Source organism: Tiliqua scincoides, chromosome 5 (assembly GCF_035046505.1).
Source record: "Tiliqua scincoides isolate rTilSci1 chromosome 5, rTilSci1.hap2, whole genome shotgun sequence".
In the NCBI taxonomy this organism is placed as follows: Eukaryota; Metazoa; Chordata; class Lepidosauria; order Squamata; family Scincidae; genus Tiliqua; species Tiliqua scincoides.
This window is the reverse complement of record NC_089825.1, coordinates 21,394,520-21,413,079: the sequence shown is the minus strand read 5'-3', so window position 1 is coordinate 21,413,079 and position 18,560 is coordinate 21,394,520. Positions and strand designations below refer to the sequence as shown.

At 39.7% G+C, this 18,560-nt stretch overlaps 1 protein-coding gene across 2 annotated transcripts in view; it reads right to left on the bottom strand.

Moving 5' to 3' along the window:
- The window catches only part of LOC136650972 (nebulette-like), a 66,890-nt gene extending 52,247 nt beyond the window's left edge, over positions 1–14,643 (bottom strand). The window contains exons 1-5 of one of the 2 annotated variants that reach the window (XM_066626959.1): positions 14,464–14,643; positions 14,301–14,372; positions 8,807–8,911; positions 6,444–6,554; positions 1,733–1,843 (exon numbers count right to left, since the gene is read on the bottom strand). In XM_066626959.1, coding sequence (XP_066483056.1) covers positions 1,733–1,843; positions 6,444–6,554; positions 8,807–8,911; positions 14,301–14,372; positions 14,464–14,628 — 564 coding nt within the window. In that variant the 5' untranslated portion in view covers positions 14,629–14,643. The remainder of the gene's footprint in view (positions 1–1,732; positions 1,844–6,443; positions 6,555–8,806; positions 8,912–14,300; positions 14,373–14,463) is intronic. The other variant, XM_066626960.1, reaches the window with a different exon arrangement.
- Positions 14,644–18,560: the final 3,917 nt, after the last annotated feature.

Here is an 18,560-nt window from a genome sequence, read left to right as displayed (position 1 = left end):
AAGACTGAAACTGTCAATTTGGACACAGATAAAAATGCACAGAACCTTGTGTGTGGAAAGCTATTGCAATTTTATCTTTTATTGTTCCCAAGTGGCAGTCATATAGTAAATGAAAGAAGGAAGTGTGGTTAATTTCACGGTGAGGAGACAGTCGAAAAATCAGAGTTGTTATTTCACCAATCAAGTTTGATGTAAGGTATGGAGCACTACTTTTTGTCTCATGAATGATTACTCTTCTGGAATGCAGGCAAAGATATATTTATGTTGGAGAGAGAGAGACATCAAACACTTTGCAAATGTCTGCAATATACAGTGTGTATGTTGTCATACTCCATTGATAATACCAACATTATGCAGCAGAAAGAATGCATGCCAGCAGAAAGGCTGGCAAAGCAGTGATTCTCAAACTTTATAGCACCTGAATGCACTTTTTAGAATGACAATCTGTCGGGACCCACTGGAAGTGATGTCATGGCTAGAAGTGACATCATTGAAAAATATTTTTAACACTCCCTTAATTACTTAATTAAACACCCTTAGGGCGCAATCTTAACCCACTTTCTAGCACAGACATAAGGGCAATGCAGCTCTGAGGTCAGGGAACAAACATTCCCTTACTTTGAAGAGGGCTCCAGGAGCGCCACCCAATGGTAGGGTGCAGCACATGCCCCATTGGCACCGCTATGTCAGTGCCGGAAAGTTGGTTGGGATATGGATCTTAATTACTTAAAAGTAAATTATAGGTTTGATAAGTTTTTAAAATTTATTTAAGAAGAATCATTCTAATGCTTCCAAGTTGCTGATCTTTTTATAAAAACATTTCCCAAACATCCAAAGACTGCAATCCTATCCACACTTATCCAGGAGTAAGCCCCATTGGCTATAATTGTTTAAAGCATATACATAGTAGCCTGTTGAAAAATACAGATCTGTAACGTTTCCCCAAAACAATCACATACCATGGTTGCATCAAGTCTAAAATATTAAAAATAAAATACACATTGAAATGAATGGGGACCCACCTGAAATTTGTTCATGACCCGCTTAGTGAGTCCCAACATAAAGTATGAGAAACACTATGGCAAAGGATGTGTGTTTCTCAGTCTCTGACTAACCTTTATTAGAATAGAGCCAAACAAGGAGGTACCTGTTACAAATATTTTCAACTACTATGAAGAGCACCTCTATTTGGGATTATTTTTCATGAGAAACTTCAAAAAGTGTTTGCCAGTTGTGTGGAGTCAGGGAAAGGAACACATCTCCATTGTTAAGGTTGTGTTGATGCTTCATATCTTGCTGTGGTACATTCACTCCCTGCCAAAGTTATTACTGTCACAGCGATGTGTTGGAAGAGGAAGAGCTGACCAAGAAGAATTATTTTTCTTGACACTCATCCAGAGTGAGGACAGTCTGGCTTTTTCTCCTCTCGGTTATATTGTCTATTGCCAGATCTGATTGGTTAAACGGTGCAGAAACATGGTCATATATGCTACATGAGCCATGACTGGCTGGGAGAGGAAAATGGTGCCAGAACAGCAAAGAAAGGGACATAAAGTGATTGCATACAGTTATGAACAGTCATAACTATTTCTGCAGTACTCTGTGTCACAAGAACTTGAACCAAAGCCTTACTGATGCAACAGACACAATTCTTCAATCATGAATCATATAACTTTCATTTTGTTTTGTACATACATGACAATAACACAATTTAAAAGAAGAAAATACTCACATGACTTTGGTGTTTGCTAACTTCCATGGCATGCTTAACATCTGGAGGCTCTTTCATATGTGCATAGCTTGAGGTTCCCTTTTCAATGTCATGCTTCTTTTTGTAGAGAACCTGAAAATATTACATATTCAGCAAAATATTTAGGATCAGGATTTCACTCATTTTCTGTTTTCTATATTAAGAAACTCAGTTCATTTCATCCCAGTTTGTTCATAAACCCAGGCTATACGTTTGCAAAGAAATGCAATTTAAGATTTATGTATGTAAATCATTTTTTCCCTAATGTTCAAGTGCTCATTTATCATGACAACAAGGAAAGAAGGTCACTCCCAATTTACAGGTGGACCACTAAAACTGTAATATAGTGGTGAAAGTATGTTTACAGCTGATCAAATATCAAATATTTAAGCTCCACATAAATTACTCTACTACTGAATTGCACTTACAGATTTTAATACATTAGCTAATGAAATAGTGCACTGTACGCTTACATTTAAGTTAAGAATAGTCACAGAATGTACCTCTTGTATTTCTAAGCCCTTTAGTACCACAATTTACAACACTTTTCTTTATTTTTCCTTTATACATGTATGTTAACCTTCAAAAAGTAAAATGCTCTGCAATGTAGTTTCAGAAATGATATCACTGTAAATTTTGTGAATTGTTCTATTTATTTTTTTTTTTACCAAACAGACCAAGTAGATTACTTAAAACACAATCCTAACCCACATTCCAGCACTGACATAAGGGCAATGCAGCTCCAAGGTAAGGAAACAAACAATCCCATACCTTGAAAGAGGCCTCTGTGACTGCCACCCAACTGTAGGATGTAGCACACGTTCCACTGACACAGCTATGCCAGTGCTGGAAAGTCGGTTAGAATTTGGGCCTAAGTTATTCTATATCTATTGTAGAATTAAGAGATAAGATACATCTTCTATGTATTTGAGAAGAAATCTCAAATACTGTATACTAAAGCTTCAAAGAACTTCTTTCTAAATATTTTTTAATAGTTTAATTTGATTTTTGGTGATGCTGAATAATAAAGATGATCAATGCTGTAGTTTTCTGGAATTGCAGACAAAACTGTACATGGATGAGGAATGAGCTCTAATAGGAACTAATTCCAGAACCACGATTTTTGCACATTGCTGAAAACTGTCAAAATTACCCCAATTTCACTTTGAATCACATCGGACACAGGGGTCTCCAAACCAGACTTGACAACTCTGGAGGGCAGTTCTTGCTTAAATTCATTACATTATGGTGGTATGGCAGACAACAGACATTTAAATATACATTTGAGAAAGTGGAAAATTTTGTTTATTAGAAAGATGAATTGCCAAGCTATAACACTATATTTCCTAGAAATGACTGAACACAGAATTTAAGAATCCCACAATTCATCATCTTCATACACAAATAAAAATATTGCTTCAAGCACATTTGCCAAGAAATGTAGCCATAGAACAAGAAATTGAACTGCCTCTTCATGTGCTCTAATTTTTGATTTTGCGAAGGTCATTTTCTTTTCCCAATAAGGAACAACCATAGGAATTTTCTGTCAAAAAGATGGAACGCATGCGAACCAAACATGCTGTCATATTTCTTCCTTTGTTTCCTCATTCATTTCCCTCATAAGTTATTTGAAATACTTTGCCATTACTTTGTGATATTTTTTAAATGCTTGGTGAAATGTAAGAAACTATTTTCTTCCTTTCTGAAAAGTCAAAAGGCTGGGTCTAATAAACTAGCTATAAATACAGAAACTGCCATATCTCAAGGTCACAAAACGCTATGTTATTAATGCTCACATTGCTGCAAAAATTCACCATTACCACAAACAGATATACTGGCATAAACATTTAGAAAATGGATTCTGATCCATAGTCTTGTTGCAGGAAGGGATCAGGTTATTTTTGCATCATAAATTGTTGATATATACAAGGAAATTCAATCAATCAATTTATTGATATGGTCAAAGACCAGCATAGACAAAACACAGCAATACAAAAGCACCGTTGCTTATATGTGTCAAAAATGTGGATTAAAAAGAACTAAGATTCTAGCAATTAAAGTACACATTCCATACAAAAACAGGAAGACAAAGAATAAGGAGGCATTAGAGTTTTTCCTCATTGCTAATAATGTCCTTGCAAGTTACGCAGGTGGCTGCCAAGAAACTTGCACTCCAAGTTGTAAACCATGGATTGGATCCCAAGAGGAGCTTCTTGGCAATCTCTGTGTCAGGCAGACCTGAAAACTTCCTAATCAGGGGGTTAATAATATTTGCACATATCCCCAGGTAACATGAACAATGAAACAAGACATGCTCAATTGTTTCTACTTCACCGGAGCCACAGTGCAGACCCTTTCAGAAACAGGGATGCTTCTATAGCAGCCCTCAACTACTTCTGAAGGAAGTGCTCTCCATCTGGCCAAAAAAAGGCCCCTCTGAGCTTCGGGTGCTCTAATAGCAACAAGCAGGTGGCTGGTGCAACTCTGTATCGTGCATCCTCCACAGCTAAAATATTTGGGGTTCTGCTAATATCGCCTTGCCACTCAATGTCAAACTGCCTTATAGCCACGCTCGCCTGATCTGGATCCACTGTCAAAACAACCTCCGGAGACAATCTCAGGTGCCTCAGTTTCATGTGGACTGCCTTAAGCCAGGAAGACTGGAAATTATATTGAAATATTAATCTTCTGCTTCAAAGGGACCTTTTGGCTGGGATTGTCCTTAAACGACTTAACAGGCTCGTGGGGGAACAGGGACTCTGCATACACACCCCATGATTCCACTAGGTCTTTTGACATACCACAGCCAGAAGTTCCCTTTAAAGCAGAAGATCCTAGCAAAGTTATATATATCCTTAAATGACCTAAATGGGCTTGGGGGGGGAGTGGGGGCTCTAAACCAGCCCATTAGCTTGTTTAAGGTCTTACCAAAGCCCAAGTTCCTCAAAGGAGAAGGTTGCCTCCTAGTAGCCTGGCCATTTAAGAAAAAAAAATTAGAAGGAGGTTAACAGGAAGAGGTTAAAGACCGTTTCCTGCTAACCTCTAGTCATTTGCAAGTGGCCTGCTGGCAGCCTGGAGGTAAGCTGCTAAACTTGTAGCAACCTAGTTTAAGAAAGAATTTCACCCCTCTCCCCAGTAAGTTTTAATCGTGTAGGGGGGGCAGAAGTCCCGCCTCTGCAGATAAATGAAACCGCAGATATAGGATCTGTGATTACCAGGGCACACCTGTACATGACTCACACTTCATACATTTCCACTGATTCCACAAATCATATAGCCATAAGTTGCCTTTATTTAAAAAAAAAAACTAATTCAACATTGAGCTATTCAGTTTCTTTTGCATCTTCTGTAAAATTACTGAAACTTATGAAGGGCGCCAGAACCACAATAAATATAAAAAAGCACGCAAGAAGGAGCAGAATATAAATATTATCATTTTCTTCCCTCCAGCATATGACAAAACCTGCCTATGCATGAACATTTTGCTTTAGAGGACACAGGTCTTGATGAGGGTGGTTTGAGAAGGGGCAAATCTTAACACTGCTATAGAAGGAATCACCTCCTCTCCCACTTCCCTTGCGGGAATAATGTTTTGAAATCCCAACAAGTGGAAATTATTCCACTTCCATAGCTTTTGCAGCAGCATGCAATGATTTATAGTACAAATGGGGAGGAAAATGCGTCTGCAAGTTTTACATTTTATGCTACATCTAAGATATATTACATATGCCCTCTTCAAGTGAACGTGTGTTTCAGAATAAGAACTAGCGTTTAATAGTGTGACTCGGTATTTAATTCTTTAGAAATATATTTTATAATTACAAAACACACTTCAACAACATAATGCAACCTTAATTACCTTGATTTTAACTTTATAGTCACCTCTGTTTTTATTATATTTAGTCTGTTATATCACTAAAGCAGGGTAAGATATTTTAAAGTACAATGCAAAATGTTATGCTATGCTGTTGGAAAGGATCCAGAAATAAGATGCATTAAGGGCCAGAAAACGTACGTTAATCTCATTTATAAATCAAACTAAGTATGTTATTTAAAAACATTGCGTAATTTAATGTTATCATAATAAAAAGCTTACTTACTGTTAGCGCTTTGTAACCAGTATTTTTAAGACACCATGTTGCAGTATAAATATGTTTTGTTACCATGCTGACTTAATGTATTATAAAAATTTAGCTTCTGGATAAATCTACTTTATTCTCACAGTTGAAACTGACTGTGTGATTTTCTGGTTTTGCCCCCTTCATATTCTTACTTGATACTTAAATTTACAACTCAAGATCAATTTTTCTGATACCTTCAGAATTCAAGTACAATTACTAACAATGACTGTTCTTCTCTATTGTGAATATGATGGCTGTGTTCCTTAAAACAATTTATTCTAGGAAAGAATACGAAGGTCACTCTTCCCATGTAATGAATATAATACGGAGCTAGATTTAAAAGTAGGTTTAAAATATCTCGTTATGAGAGAACAGCATTGCAAATGCCAGGTTGCTGGGGATTCTGGGAAAAAGACCTGAACTAGCTCCCCCACGGGGAAATCTGCCCATGCCCTGATGGCGCATGGGGCATTATCTGTTTAAAAAATGTTTAATGATGTAATGCTTGAAAGGCCTTAACTGTTTAGCTGTACACATGGCACTGGTGTGAAATGGACCATATATAGCATTACCTTGCTCTGAAGCTGTGTAACTTCCTTTGCAAATACACTGTCAATTGTAGCTGGCATTTGCTTGTAGAGTGAGTTGCGAAGTTCTTTCTTTGCACTTGCTCTGTATTTTGCCTAGAAGTCGAGCGAAAACAGAGAAGTAACGCTCTTTCCAATAGTTCAAATACTCTTTCAAATAGTTCAAAAGGTAATTTAAACTTTAAACTAGAGCAGGTAGTTATAAAAATAGATTTTGCCCAGCTCTGGAATGAAAACAAATGTTTGTATACCTGTCTTTGTAATGGCAGGATTAAGATTTGTCTGTATGGAAAGTACAGTACGGCCCCCATATTCACAGGGGATCTGTTCCAGCCCCCTGCCCCCGCAGATTTAGGAACTTTGGATATAGGGGGAACCTTGTCTCCACAGCCCCTGCACACCCACCCACACCCCCACATGCCCATTAATTTAGTTTAGAGTAGTGGTTCCCAAACTGTGAGTCAGGACCCACCAGTGGGTCACAACCCAATTTTTGGTGGGTCGTGAAACTGACAAGACAGATTAGTGCATCAAGGGTTAAACAAGCTTCTACTTTGGGGGAGCACTGCTGCCCGATTACCATTATTGCCATACTACTTGGCATTCATTAATCAGTACTGGGACAAGGAATTCAAGGTCACTAGAATGGTCCCAATCAGATGAATTTTGAGCTCAACAAATATTCCAGAGTACTGTATTCCAGAAGTTGCCCCCCTCCCCCATCGTAAAAAGAATAAAAACAGAGAATCGAGTGGCTGATAAAGTGAAGCAAAATGCCATCCATTCCCCCACATCTCCCTTCTTGTTTCTTACTTTCCAAAACAACCTTGCAGAACAGACTGCACCACCAGTATGGACTACCTACCCCACCAATATTGCTCAGTACCTGCTGTTTTACTGCCCATGTACAAACCATTCAAATTACTCCCTAATCACTTTTTGCACAAATCTGTATTGATGTTGTAACTCCTGAAAGGAGGATGTAAGTAACCTCCACTCTCATCAAGTTGATTTCTATTCTATTAGCATTTAGCTACATATTTTAATGACAAAGACAGGAAGATGAGGACCATCTGTGTTTCTGTTTTAAATTTGCTTCTATTCTATATTTTTCCTTTCAGTGTGTAGGGCTCTCATTCTGCATTTATCATCATAAATTCATGACACCTCCCACTGTCTTCAGAACCCAGTTTCACATCCTGTTTTGTATACCACACAGAACTGTGATTTCATTTACAAGTATACCTCTACCATAACTTCATAGCAGAAGTGGAAAAGAAAAGGGCAAAGGGAATGTGTGAGCTCATAGCTCCTTAGGGTCATACTTCAGCCAATATTCACAAAACATTGCTCAGTTTTGGTATTGAGGGACTCCTCCAAGAAACTGGAGCATTAAAAAAATTCTATCCCCACTTACAGCACAAGCCTATGCATGACTACTCAGAAATGTCCCATTGTGTTCACTCCTGGGAAAGTGTTATAGGACAGCAGCCTTAATCTATCTTTCTTGTTATAGGGGAGTTATTTCCTGAATCATCAGAGGAGACACTACCAAAATTTATTATTAATGGATATTATTTCTGTGCACAACTTATAGGACACAAGAGATCACTAATTTATGCTAATAATTTAAGCAATTCACATAAACTTTTCTATTTAAATCAAGTTCTGGAAAAAAAATGGCAAAATGCAAATGATTTGGATATAACAACACTATTTTGGTGAATATGAGAAACACCACACACTTATCTGATGGATACTAATTAAATACAGACATGTACCAAACTTATGCAGAATATTTGATTCATCAAATATTTGGGTCAGCATCAGGAAGAAGTTCTAAGAATCAAACCAGAGATGATGCAAAATATATTATTTATGAATATGTCTTCTTAAAAAATTAAATAGCAGCCGCAGGGCAACAGGATCAGGAATAGGACTGTGGCATGCAAATGTGGGGTATCTCTAGCCCTTTTCCTCTCAGGCCTCTGAAGCTGCTGCTGGCTCATGGAGAAGACCTCCTTTTGAAGCCAATGGGAGCACTATTGAAACAAGATACTAGACAAGATTAGAGAGGGAAAAGAGATTTGGGGGGAACTATTTCTACTTCCTTCAAATGCTATTTTCAGAACAGAATCAACACAGGAGAATATCCAGTACAGTTCTATCTGACCCTCCACACTGTCATCTCGAAGACTGGGAACCATTTATAATATCTTCCCAAGCCTAAGAACATGCATTTCAGTTATTAAATATACGCAGCTCTGCTTCACAAAACAGACAAAGCACTTGTGTGTCACTTACTCTCTGGCTATAAATATTTCCAAACAATTCCTGTTGGGTCTTACCTCAGAAATTAAGGCAGAGAGATTCTTTACATGCATTAGCTGAGGAGTGTCAGGTACAAAAGTGCACTTGTCTTTATTTTTTTTATGTTCTTCCTTATAGTGGACCTATAAAGGAGAAAAAAGGGGGTTGGAAACAAGAACAGAACAGAAAATAATCCTTATTGGAAGCAAACGAGTTTAATTGGGAAATATAAAATACTACAAATGGCACAAAACAACAAATCAGATGTCCTTATTTTTTCAGGTAGCAAAGTTGCACCTTACACTCCATAGAAAATTTTTGGATACTCAGATAGGCCATATTGGCCTATCCATTAAGTCAAATGAGGTATCACTGCAAACAGTGGATGAACTGGGAACATTCACATTAATTCATACAGTCACCTCCATTGCTCCTCCTTTTGGAAAGGATCTGTCCTGGGACCGGTGCTTTTCAACCTCTTCATAAATGACCTGGAGACAGGGTTGAGCAGTGAAGTGGCTAAGTTTGCAGATGACACCAAACTTTTCCGAGTGGTAAAGACCAGAAGTGATTGTGAGGAGCTCCAGAAGGATCTCTCCAGACTGGCAGAATGGGCAGCAAAATGGCAGATGCGCTTCAATGTCAGTAAGTGTAAAGTCATGCACATTGGGGCAAAAAATCAAAACTTCACATATAGGCTGATGGGTTCTGAGCTGTCTGTGACAGATCAGGAGAGAGATCTTGGGGTGGTGGTGGACAGGTCGATGAAAGTGTCGACCCAATGTGCGGCAGCAGTGAAGAAGGCCAATTCTATGCTTGGGATCATTAGGAAGGGTATTGAGAACAAAACGGTTAGTATTATAATGCCGTTGTACAAATCTATGGTAAGGCCACACCTGGAGTATTGTGTCCAGTTCTGGTCGCCGCATCTCAAAAAAGACATAGTGGAAATGGAAAAGGTGCAAAAGAGAGCGACTAAGATGATTACGGGGCTGGGGCACCTTCCTTATGAGGAAAGGCTACGGCGTTTGGGCCTCTTCAGCCTAGAAAAGAGACGCTTGAGGGGGGACATGATTGAGACATACAAAATTATGCAGGGGATGGACAGAGTGGATAGGGAGATGCTCTTTACACTCTCACATAATACCAGAACCAGGGGACATCCACTAAAATTGAGTGTTGGGCGGGTTAGGACAGACAAAAGAAAATATTTCTTTACTCAGCGCGTGGTCGGTCTGTGGAACTCCTTGCCACAGGATGTGGTGCTGGCGTCTAGCCTAGACGCCTTTAAAAGGGGATTGGACGAGTTTCTGGAGGAAAAATCCATTATGGGGTACAAGCCATGATGTGTATGCGCAACCTCCTGATTTTAGGAATGGGTTAAGTCAGAATGCCAGATGTAGGGGAGAGCACCAGGATGAGGTCTCTTGTTATCTGGTGTGCTCCCTGGGGCATTTGGTGGGCCGCTGTGAGATACAGGAAGCTGGACTAGATGGGCCTATGGCCTGATCCAGTGGGGCTGTTCTTATGTTCTTATGAAAAGGAAAAGGGGGACAGAGGAAAGAGAAAGTGTGGAAGAAAGCAGAGAAGTAAGTTCGTATCAGAGATACTGTAACCTACACTCTTCTTTCTTCCATACTTCCTCTTCCAATACATTCCAAGCGATTAGTTATTTGATTTTTCTCTGCAAACTTTGTGAACTTTTTGTTGAAAAGCGGTGTATAAATACTAATAGTAATCATACATTGAGTGAAAAGACAAGAGGCTAACTGTTACTTGTCTGATCTTGGAAGCTAAGCAGGGTTAGGCCTGGCTAGTACTTGAATGGGAGAACGCCTGGGAATACCGGGTGCTGTAGGCTTATACCATAGTCTTTCCAGACTGAAGGTTGCCAACCAACCCATGCATCACAAGGTAAAGGGGGGCAGCATTTGGTACACAAACCAGGAGCTCTTGGACAGTGGTGTAGCTAAGGGGGAGCAGGGGGAAGCAGTTGCACCAGGCATCAAGCTTTAGGAGACAACAAGCTTTTGGACACTAGAGACCAAAATTGTGAAAATCTTGGTATGTACGAATAATACCATCATGTTATACATCATTGGAAAGGTAATTTTATGCCGAATGCAAAGAAATGAACTGCATTGGAATATCTGTATTTTATCAAACGTTATGGCCAATTTACCAGAAAATGAAGACACAACTGCCTTATGGAGCAAAAAGCAGATTTTTAAACTCAAAACTGACCTATGAAACTGATTGTTCTGAGAGGCAATGACATGTTATTATGTTATTGACATGTTGCAATGACATGTTATCATGATATAGCATGAAACCAACAAGGTGTTAATATGAGTCAGCTCTCATTTTCATGTATCATAATACAGTTACCCCTGCTGACTGGGTAAAAAGGCAGTTTTTCAAGTGGTTCCCCTCTTATATTTAGCAAGGGTAGAATAACCATCCCTCTTCACCCCAGCACAGTGTCTCTGAGCAATAAGGGGCATGCTTTTTATTTATTTACTTAATTAAATTTCATTTGGTCGGGGGGGGGGGCTACAAATCTTCTTTGACCCCAGGAAGCAGATAGATGCCTTAGCTATGCCACTGACTGAAGGAAGGCAATAGAGCAAGTGGGTGGTGAGCTGCTGGGGGGAGGAGGTGGTGCCCCCCTATTTTCACTTTTTTAAAAGCCCAGACATTATGTCACTTCCAGTTGTGACATCATTTCCAGGGCAACATTTTGACCTTGACATGGAATACATGATCAAAAACACCACTGCTCTTGGATTGGTCCTGCAGATAATTTTCAAAATCAGTTTGTGATGCAACATGCAGATCTGATATTAAGGAAAGGATCCAATATTGCTGTAGATCAGGGGTTCTAGAGCACTTATAGTGGCTGCTGAGGTCAGGAAGTGATGTCAATAAGCAAGAAGTGATTTTCCTCCTCCATTTTCCAAACATCTTTCACAGGGTCTTCCCACTCATTCTCTCCTCCTGCTCCTCCCACCTCTCTCTTCCCTCCCTTTTATGCCTCCCAATCCTTCTTCCTCTGCTAAGATCTGGTGGCCACCATCTTTGGTCTTCCAAGATCTCATGAGTGTCCTTGAACTCTTGAGTTCCAAAGTATCACAAGACATTGGAACAGCACTGGAGGCCTCCAATATTGTGGCCATGCAGAGTTCTGCAACTACATCACAAAGAGCTTCTACAGACTGGAGGGAGCTCCTGTGGGCTGGGTCCGGCCCACAAGCCTTATGTTTGTTCTAGACATTTGCAAGTCATTGGGCTGCTTACATATACATGTATATCACCTTATGGCTGCAACATTAAGTGGTGCCTTGTATGTATGAATTAGACAACACAGATCAAACTCTACAGACAAAACTTTTATACCTTCTTGGAACTTTACAAGTACAATTGTTTTCAAAAGGGTGATTTCACACTTTTATCTGCTAGTCATCACATTTATGTGTAAGCGATGATGAGACACCAAGTTATGTACATGCATGTACAAACCAACCCCTTGAGTGTGTTCAGTAGAACTCTCCCAATAATAGAACCATGCCATACCATCTGTATCACTGAAGCCTTTTGATATATTCCTGCAGTATGTCTGGATTAGGATTGCTCCAATATTAAATCATGACCCCAGAAACCAAACTTGCTTGGTCCTTGCCCTTCTTGGTTAATTAACATCTAGCAGGAGGGAGTTGACTGGCTGAATCCAGGTGACAGTGCCTTCTTGTAAGAGAGTGCAATTCCAGTCACTTTAAAGAAGGCAGCTGATACACTGCTATTGAGTAAACCCCCTCTGAAATCAAGTGCCACAAGTATTAGCCTGTTGCAAATATCCCCTTCTTGGACAAGGTGATCAAGCAGGTAGTGGCAGCGCAACTTCAGGCAATCTTAGGTGAAATTGTTTATCACTTTCAATCTAGGTGCTGGCCTGTTTGGGCACAGTTGCTCAAATTACCTGTGCAAGGAGGAGATTTGGGAAGTGCAACTCGGTTAAATCACCTAGACCTCTCAGAGGGTTTCAATTCCATCAACTACTATGGTATCCTCCTGAGTACAATTACTGAATGGGGGGGCACTGTACTGAGGTGGTTCAGCTTCCACCCAGAGGGCCAGTTCCAAAAGTTGTTACTGAGAGACTGCCACTCAGGTTACTACTGTTTGTAAATAATTGACACGAGCCACCTTTAACGGAACAGGGTATAAATATTTAAAAATAAATAAAATGACAAAACCTTCAAATAGCAGACACTATCTTTAAAAAGGTGTTATTACCCTTTCCTCTGAGACAGGTGGGGAATGCCTCTTATTTATGACTTTGTTATCCTTTCTTCTATCACAGATGTAAACAAGGTTCCTAGCCATCACCCATCCGGGCATTGACCAGTGTTAAATCTGCTTAGCTTTAGCATGGTGGCTGCATCATGTGCCCTCAAGACTATGCCTTGGAAAGTAAAAACTGGTGTCGTGTACTGCCACGTGTATGCATAATCAAAACCCAATCAAACAGTCTTCAAACTATTGTTTTATTCAAGCAATTGACTTCCTCAAAGCAGGCGATGGAAATGAGCCTAATAATTTTGCACAACTGGAATATGGAATATTTTGCCATCACTTTTCAAAGTCATGTATACAAGCACAAGCTCTAACAGTGTTGTGCTACCTAGCACTATATTCTCATTGTAAAAAAGAACAAGTCCTTTCTCCAATTTTTTTTTGTTTGCTTTTTACTTGAAGTATAATACACTTGTAACTAAGTGCATTCCGGAATAGTATATTAATTGAAACCTTTCCAGAAAAATACTCAGTTCCGCTTTTAAACCTGTTTCAGTTAATTCCTGGCAAGCTTTCAAGCAACTTTCTATGTTTTGTAGCTTATGATTACTCATTCAGAAAATGAAATGGGAAGCTTTAGTCAACGTAGGAATGGAACACAAGATAGACGCAATTGCAAAGAGGGTAAATAAGGACAATTCAACATTTTTGTTATCATCACAGTACTTATGTCAGCAAAAATCCAACCACGTTCCATTAGGTCACCACAGTATTCAAGTGCAAAGAACTTTAGAAAACAAATCAATGGCCTAAGAGGAAAAGGTCTCTACAGAAGGTGATTCTGTCTTGTATTATCTATTTTAAGCCTGACCAGGTTTCTGTTCTGTACGTGAAACAGTAGCAGCAGCAATACTTGGGGCAACATGCATGTGACTGGGTTCAGAGTGTTGGTGGGGGCTAAACACTTAAGTTCCTACCCTCCCACTATCAGGCCATTTCACATGCACACATACATGCACAAGTTGAAAAAAAAATGCAAAAATTTGAAGAGTCAAAAGCATGAATTTGCATGCATGTCTAGTTTGACCCATGAAGTAAAACTGTCAGCAAATGTTACCCAGATTTGTTCAATTCCTACTCAAAGCACTGCCTGAATGTTTAAGATCATATTTAAATCAGAAAAATCCAAACTGTACCATAGAATAAGGAATTAACACACCAATGGAAACCTTCACTTACATCACTTATCATCTCAGTACATCTTCTGGCCAGTTCCATGTTTCTATCTTCAATAACAGGTTTAAGAAACACCTGTAAAGAAAAAGGAAAGGATTCCAAAAATGAATGCAAAATCATGCAGCAGATCTTTTTGCACTGTACAGAATGTGTCAGAGCCACCCACCTTTTCATTATAGTCATCTTCCTCCTCCTCCTCACTTTCATTCTCACTAGGTTCTTGAAAGGGCATTCTTAGTTTTTGCTCTGTTAAGAAAAAATGGCAAAGATCAGTAAGTAAAACAGCTTGTGCTCTGCAACTTGCTGAATGCCTGTGCTGTTCTTGTCTCATGGAGAATTTATCCTCCCCGTGGTTTCTTCCTTATTTAGGCAGCACTTGAAAGGTCTTATCTGAACAATTCAGTATGCATGGAGTGAAAGGCGTCACTGATGTCCTTTCTAGTCACCATCCTTAAAACAAAAGTAATTAACATTTCCTTCCAGCCAAGCTTAAATATCTCAAAACATATTTTAAAGAACAAGTATTGGGTCATACAAATTTTGAAACTTGGACAAATACCAATATTATTAAAAGTCAACCCACAAATACAATCAACCACCTGCCAAGGTCTGTTTCTGGCATTTCAAGTATCAGAAGTTCTTGACTAACTAGACCAAAAAAAAACACCCCAAAATAAGAGGAGCACACAAATAGCAAGCATAGCTCTCTAATATTCCTACAGTTTTTCATGGCATTGAAACCATATAGTCTACATTTGATCAAATAATATAATTTTTTTTGGGGGGGGGGGGGGGTTAATGCATTACTTTCTGCATTTTCCTGAAATAACGCTTGTTTTGAATGTAAGACACTTGGATCTAACCTGTTTGGCCAGTTAGGTGAACACATTAAAATTATGCAAGAAAAGCATACAAGAATCTTCTGTAATGATTCAGAAAATGCCGATTCTTCTATCTAAATGACCTAATTGTGCAGTACCGGCACTGGGACACCAGCCAACCGAGCATTGAAGTATGCTGTGAACTGAGCACTAGATTGCAGAGATGGAAATATTCCAGCAGTTTGTCCTACCTGCCCTGCCTTCCTTTTCCCTCATATGAACTTACAGCAAAATCTTTTTATACCTGCTTCTTTGTAGGAAGATCTGTTTTCAGAATGCATTAGTATACATGAACCAGCAAAGATATAATTCTAGCAGAACATCCAGTACATTAGCATTGCCCAGCTCTTGCCACTCAAGGCAATATCAAAAGCCAAGTTCAATAAAAGAGTAGGTAAATAGCTCACCCCAGACTAAAATCTTTTGCTGTTCCTGACACAGGCTGAATTTATTATGAAAATAAGTCCCCAAACAGAGGCTAGTTACCTGGATCCTTGAAAAACTTTCTAAACCAGAGAGTTGAAGAAAACAAATGTGTTGTTTACATTCTACTGAACAGTAAACGCTGATGGCAGCAGAATGAACAAAAGAATGGGAGATGAGTTAGCCAAACCAGCAGGCTTAAGGTGGATGCCATACTGTAAGATGTCCTGGATAGAAGCATCCCTTGGTTGAAAGTGGTTAGGTGCCACAGAGACATGGAAGCATTTACATTTTGCCAAAGAAGTCTTATGGGTCAAGGATTTCCTCAAGTGGACTAAGATGTCCTTTAGCTCCCTCACAACACAGGTTAAGGTTGGATTGTTCACAACATCAGCTTCAGTGTTTTGAGGTTGGCCTCAATTCTCAGAGGGTCAGGTGAGAGGGCAGGTAAAGGTACTTGTGCCTATGCCATCTTGAGCAGAAATGCAAACCAGTGTTGCTCATCCACCATGGTATTTATCAGGATTCATCTGCTTGGATAGTTTTGCTGTTTTTTTGTTTGTTTCACAGTGGATACTGGTGTCCCCAATGTAACGGTCTCCCAAATACAGGAGACAATAGTAGGCAGGGAGGACAAGTAATGGGGTGTGTTGGGAAGGAACAAGGGGGTGTGTTGAGGAGGGAAGGGGTGGATCTGGCAGTGGTCAGGCATGCCAGATCTTATCCTCTGTTTTAAAACTCCCCATCCTTTTCCTCTCCTTAATGCTGCAGGCAATTGGGCAACCCTACCAGGGGTACTTCCTACAGGTTGTCCAATCCACTCCCCATAGCATGCAGCACAGTCTCTACTGGCTCAGCTGCATGCTATAATATAGCAGGGGCCATATGGCCAGCTCCACCACGTTGCTTCCTCAAACAGTGCTATCCTTTCATCCTTAAGCCCACTGTGCTTGGAACCGCCTCCCAGAATATCTTGCTCACTTCCTTCAATTGTCATTCTTTAATTCTATGTAAAGCACCATGCATATTGATGATGCTATATAAACAAAAAATGTGTAATAAAACGAGGGGGCAGCTGCACCATGGGCTGAAGGGATGTGCTGTACCCCTTCCTCCACAAGTGCTTCCCCCAGCCATTTTTCTTTGGACAGTGCTCAATATGCATGTTGCTTTACACAGAATTAAAGTACAGGTTCCTGCTCTGGGAGGGTAGGATGGATTGCCATCTAGATATTAATATAAAGAAGACAGGAGAGGGAGGAAAGAGGATGGAGGTGGGGTAAATGGAGAAGTATATGTAATTATTTTGGTTACACATGCTTAAGCTTAATTGCAGAAGTGGAAGAGGGTTAAGGGGCAGTGTGAAAGGCTTCATGGAAAAGTTAAGTTATAGAAGACAACTGAATGAAGTGAGCAAGATATTCTGGGAATGCTTCTCAAACTGTGGGTTGGGACCTACGAGGTGAGTCATGAGCCAATTTCAGGTGGGTCCCCATTCATTTCAATATTTTATTTTAATATACTTGGTATTACCATGGGATGTGACGTTTGAGGAAAAGTTACAGATCTATATTTTTAACAGGCTATTGTGTATGTGCTTTTAACAATGACAGTAAATGGGACTTACTCCTGGGTAAGTGTGGGTAGGATTACAGCCTAGGATTGTTAAAAATGTTCCTGCTTGATGATATCACTTCCGGTCATGACATCATTTTCAGTGGGTCATGGCAGATTCTCATTCTAAAAAGTGGGTCCCGGTGCTCAAAGTTTGAGAATCACTGCTCTAAGATAAGTGGACTCCTTCGTATAAAAAAGGCTGGGAAAGGCTGTTTTATGAGGAAGTGCTAGGAAGACAAAAGTTCAACATCCTCTCCATGTTGCACTTAAAAATTCCAGCTCCACACTGTGCGAGAGTTTGAAATGACTTGCCACATGCTAACCATAGGTTGTCCTGCTGTAATGTCTACGCTGACCTTAATAAAGGAGTGAAACCTGGATAACGTTCAAAAGAACGGGCACAAATGAATTGAAAAATGTAATAGCTAGCAATAATTAGGTTAGGGAAAGTTAGGCTCCCTACAAGAATGCTGCCCAACAAGGCAACATGGTTACCTTGACAACAGAGACAAGATGATAAATATGGCTCTTTCCTGCATCTTCTTGCAAAACATATTTCTGCCTACACATTGTCAAATACCTACTTTGCAAGTACCATACTACACACACAATTCAAATCACTATTTGGTGCTAGTGAAGATGTTATGTAACCTAGTAATTATTTGAGTATGTTTTTGCACTTGATATTTTGTGTGCTGAATTTGACAAACTCCTTATTCAAACCATATAAATTTTTAGGTTTCACAGCTCACTTGCAAACATTTGATGAACACTCAAACACAGGGATTTGTGATGCATATTTCAGAAATTCAGTGTTGCTCGACATTATACACATCAAAACAGTAAATCAAGACTGACACAGATAAAGCTTCTGAAAACAACTCAAATAAACTAAAAGATGAAGGAAATTTATTCTTAAATGGGCTTTATCCCATAGGGGACAGGGAGTTTGCAAGCTTTGACAGTCAGAGCCAGCTGAGATTATACAACTTTGCTGATCTGTGAAGTTTTGGGCCTAGAAGTCACTAAAGGTATCAAGAGACTACAGCAGCGGTTCCCAAACTGTGCGTCATGATACCCTGAGGTATAGTAAAGCAGTTGCTGTGTCATGGGCTGCCCACTACCCTGGCAAGGAAGCTGTGCCATGACACAGCTCTTCAAACCATGGCTGGAAGCTCAGCATAGCAGGAAGAGCTACAGTGCACAAAAACAGTGCTCTGGGGAAAGACCTCCTGACTCCCTGGTCCTACTGCTGTTTGAGGAGGCGTTTTGTGCCTCTGAACCGGAAGTAACTGCTGATGATGTCACTAAAGATGTCATGAGACTGTACTCTGTGTTGTGT